Source organism: Corvus brachyrhynchos, unplaced genomic scaffold (genome assembly GCF_000691975.1).
Source record: "Corvus brachyrhynchos isolate BGI_N302 unplaced genomic scaffold, ASM69197v1 scaffold369, whole genome shotgun sequence".
In the NCBI taxonomy this organism is placed as follows: domain Eukaryota; kingdom Metazoa; phylum Chordata; class Aves; order Passeriformes; family Corvidae; genus Corvus; species Corvus brachyrhynchos.
Genome location: NW_008246055.1, coordinates 1,317,875 through 1,321,989, shown reverse-complemented (window position 1 = coordinate 1,321,989; position 4,115 = coordinate 1,317,875). Strand labels below are relative to the sequence as shown.

The following is a 4,115-nucleotide window of genomic DNA, read 5'->3' as shown; positions in this document are numbered from 1 at the left end:
GCGCCCTGCGGGGCTGTCGCCCGCCGCCCCGCCGCGACCCACCCTCAACAGGTTCCTCTTTTCTTTGCAGAACATGGACCATGGAAGAGCCTGGGGCTACCTGACCTTCAAAGGTAAAACCGGCTCGTTTTCCCACACATGGGAGCAGGGCTAGAGAGCACCAGGTGCGTGAGGGTGGCAAGGAAACCGCGGCCTCCCTGCCTGGGAAATTTGTTTTTCTCAGATCTTCTAATGGGAAAAGAAGTTCCCCGCGTTTCAAAAGCTATGATCTAGCCCCTTCAGAATATATTTCCAAGGAATATTGTGGGAGAGCCAGTGCAGTATGACCTTGGGGAACAGCAGCACTAAAAGCGTGTTAGATGAGCTGACAGAGTATTCTGAGATTTTCAAAGCAAGACAGAGCATGAGGGTAATTCCAACTAAAATTGTCACTAAAAAGGAAAAAGTGCAATGGCAAGTAGGTTGTGTTACTGGAATTTTAAATTAATGATTGGAGTTGCATGAGTGAATTTTCCTTTTTAGAGCTGCTTTATATTAAGTATACAGTTTTCCCTTACTGGAATTACTGAAGTAGTACTCATTCAAAGGTTTTTAAGTTGTTGAGCATTTTTAACACTTAGTTTTCTGGGAAGCTTTGATCAGTGTAGGGAGAAAATACTCATGTTCCTTAGCCATGGAAATGGAACTTGAGAAAGAGAAAGCAAAACTTTAAATTAAGAGAGGGAGTCACCCACAGGGCTGGAACATCTTGCCTGTTGTCCTTCCAGCCTGTTTCTGGTTTGATTCTCAAGGACTGAAGTGAGATCCCATAGTGTAACAGGGAATAATTTGTCCCGCCCTTGAAAACTCTGTTTCCTCTTGCCTGTTGTAGTATTTTGGGTGCCAAAGAGTCAACAATTGCCGTGTTTCCTGGAGGCAGATGCTTGTGATGGTGTTGCCCACTGGTGTTCATCATCTTTTCCCAGGCAAAACTGAAGAGGAGGTGAAGGAGATTGACAAAGCCATGTACCATGACTGGCGTATGGTGCCCAAACATGAGGAGGAGGCCTTCAAGAAATTCACCCCAGTGCCTGAGGAGACTGTTCGGTTCCTGCCATACCCACCACTGCTCCGAGCCATGATCCTTGCACAGTGGCAGAAGGAGGGAAAACCAATAATGGAAGAGCCAATTATTGATCTGGAGACGGTCCTGGCCTCTCCCCAAGAGCAGGCAAAGAAAAAAGCTACAGGGACACCAGTATAAAGACTTGTTCTGTGTCCTGAGCATCCCATGTGCTCTCACTGCCTGTTAGAAGCCCAGTGCACAGGAGTCTTACAGAGCCCCTCTGTGCCCATTGTGGTAGGATGTTTCCAGCTTTCTCCTCAGCCCCGTACAGTCACGTCATCTGAAAGGGAAGATGCAGATACATTCAGACTCTTTTTCCATAACTTTGGTTTCAGTCAGCAGAGGAATCTTCTTGGTTCCCTGGATAGTCTCTAAATACACAGCTCCAGTCAGCCAGCTGCAGTTTTTTGGAGCATAATGTTTTTTACATAACTGGGGTCCTGCATGAATCACAGAAAAATGACTGCAAATATCACAGTATTTCACAGAGCTGTGAAAAAATGTATCTGCAAATGGAAATAAATGTTTTCTTAATTCTACTGCACAGTTCTAAGAAAACTCATTAATTTTTTTTCAATGCCTGGAGGTCATCATGATGGCCAAATGCAGAGCCATTAGCTCAGGCACAGCATCTAGTTCTCTGAACACTGCAGAATGATCTGGATTACTTGCATATGAAGGCAGTGAACAAGAAGTGAGGAGCATGACTTCAATACTGAGCTAATCCAAAGCTATCCATCTCTTACTCCCAAAGATGGCTGTCAAGAGATAGGAGAAATTATTTTAGTTCTGGTGATGCAAAGGAGGTGGGATTGGCTCTAACCATTTGAAGCCAACTGTAAATGACCCCTGTTCCAGGGCAGCATGTTGTGAACATTAAAACATGCAGCTCCTGAGCACAGTTCTGATCTTTTCTCTTGCAGTGGCTGCGGATGCTTCTGCTGTGTCAGAGGCTGTTGGAGGGTCTGGTTTGGGTGTGGTTGGAGGGAGCACAAGAGCTGTCCAGCTTTATTGATCAGTTCCCTGCGAAGTAACTGTTTAGTTCCTGTGTCTGCAGGTAGTTGGAGGTTGTGTTCCATTTACTGCAGCATCCTGAAATCACAAATAGCCTGAAGGGATTTAGTGAGGGAGAGCACAAACTGGACTCTGTTCCACCCAGTGTGTGTGGCCTGGATGAGGCTGGGAACATGTGGCCCCAGCCAGCAGGAAATGGCTATCATCAGGCAGGAGCACACAGATTGACATTGGCTACCTGTATTTCCATAGGGTTCCTCACCAGCGGCCCCTGAAGGATTAAGATGCTATGGGATAAGAAGGAAGGCTTTTCTTTTGAGTTAAAAGCTGGTCCTGCGACAAGGAGCAGAGTCTGGGAAGAACTGAGCCTGCCTTGTTGTGGCAGGAGCACTGCAGAGCATGTGCCAGATCTAGTTCCTCTGGCTGCAGAAGGAATGGGAGAATCCAGGAGAGGGACAATCAGGAGTGTTGTTAAAGGCATGGTTTGAGGCTGTGAGCCTTCCCATGGCAGCTGCTGTGGTTGGAAGGTAGTTTGTCTGATTCCCATAGCCTCCACTGCTGGGCATTGAGCTGAGCTTCTGTCTTCCTGTGATTGAGGTACTACTGAACACAAACCAAGAAGAAGGAAGATTGGGAGGGAGGTGTAGTTGTGATGGGATGGGTAGAACAGTCTAGACCTCTGTCCTGCACAGCCAGGATCTGAACAAAGCTCGAGCAGAGGAAGTGTCTCCCTGAGGGGGCACACAGAGTCTGACCACAGGGGGCAGAGCCAAGTGCTGGTCACAGCATCCCCCAGCAGTCCCAGAAAGGCAAGAAATGACCCATGACCAGGGTATACCAGGGAGCCAAGCCAGGCACAAAAGCAGATAGACTTGATAAGGCATAGACTCACCCAACAACTTGGGTGAGGAAGGATCTCTGAAGATGTTGTAGTCGAGATCCAGCCTCCTGGGTCCAAGGGGTCTATCCAGGAGCAGCTAGAGACAGACACGGTTACAGGCATGTTGAAGACCCCAGGCTGTGCTTAAATGAGGCTCCTGGGACATAGGAGGAAAGGGTACAGATGGGGGTCTAGGTGGCACCGATCAGGACAGTTATGACCTGCTGGTGAGCTCACAGTTATAACACCTGGGGGAATGGGTGTCTTCTCACAGAGCCCTGGGCAGCCTGGGAGCCTTGCCCTGATAGTGAAGGTCCCTTCTGGGAAGCTGCACAGCCTGTTTGCCATGTGTTGGACTCCATGCCCAGAACATGCTGTGAGCTCTGATGGGCCTCCCAAACTTGTATGTTACCTCACAGATCGTTTACCAACATGGGGGAATTGTTGTCAGCAGTGTCAGCAGTGACCTGCTTCCTTAGCCACCCTGGTGGGTACCAGACATGGCTGTACTTCACCCAGGGCCCTGCTCAAACCACTCCTGGCCATATCGAAGGGTGCAGCCCCAGGGGTTCAGGATGGATCCTAGCATGTGTTTCCAAACCTCATTGTTGAGGTGCCTCCATTAACTGCAGAGGCATTGCCAGTTGTACGACACCCTGGCCTGCGCCACACCACAGTGCGTGTGTTGGTCATGGAGGTGACTCGCCTTAAGAAGGCTCCCTGCTCGGGGCAGAAGATGCTCCTCTCCTAAGGACATGGTTCCCTTGCACATTGCCATGTCCAGCCCTTGAACCAATGCAGTTCTACAAAACAACTATGAAGGTGTCTCAAGTGCTGCTGGGACTGAGGGGCTTCCTGCAGTTCAATGATGCTGATGTCACCAATGCCTGTGAGGCTGTGAAGTGCCACCCTGTACAGTGTTGAAAACTGACCTGATGTGTTATCCCTGGAAGTTCACCTGAAAGGGCCACCCTGACTAAAGTTGCAGCAAGCCAGCAGGTGGATGCTTCTCTGCTCCAGCTTGTATTTCTGAAGTTGTTTCACCTTATATTTCCACCTTTTATTTCTGCTGCCGGTACAAACTACAGATTGCACTGTGGCTTGTTGGAACAGCCC

The 4,115-nt window shown here is 48.9% G+C and overlaps 1 protein-coding gene across 1 annotated transcript in view; it reads left to right on the top strand.

Moving 5' to 3' along the window:
• MRPS34 (mitochondrial ribosomal protein S34) overlaps positions 1–1,651 on the top strand; it is a 2,401-nt gene extending 750 nt beyond the window's left edge. Inside the window, exons 2-3 of the mRNA XM_017745685.1 lie at positions 52–113; positions 966–1,651. Coding sequence (XP_017601174.1) covers positions 52–113; positions 966–1,243 — 340 coding nt within the window. The 3' untranslated portion in view covers positions 1,244–1,651. The remainder of the gene's footprint in view (positions 1–51; positions 114–965) is intronic.
• The last annotated feature ends 2,464 nt before the right edge of the window (positions 1,652–4,115 follow it).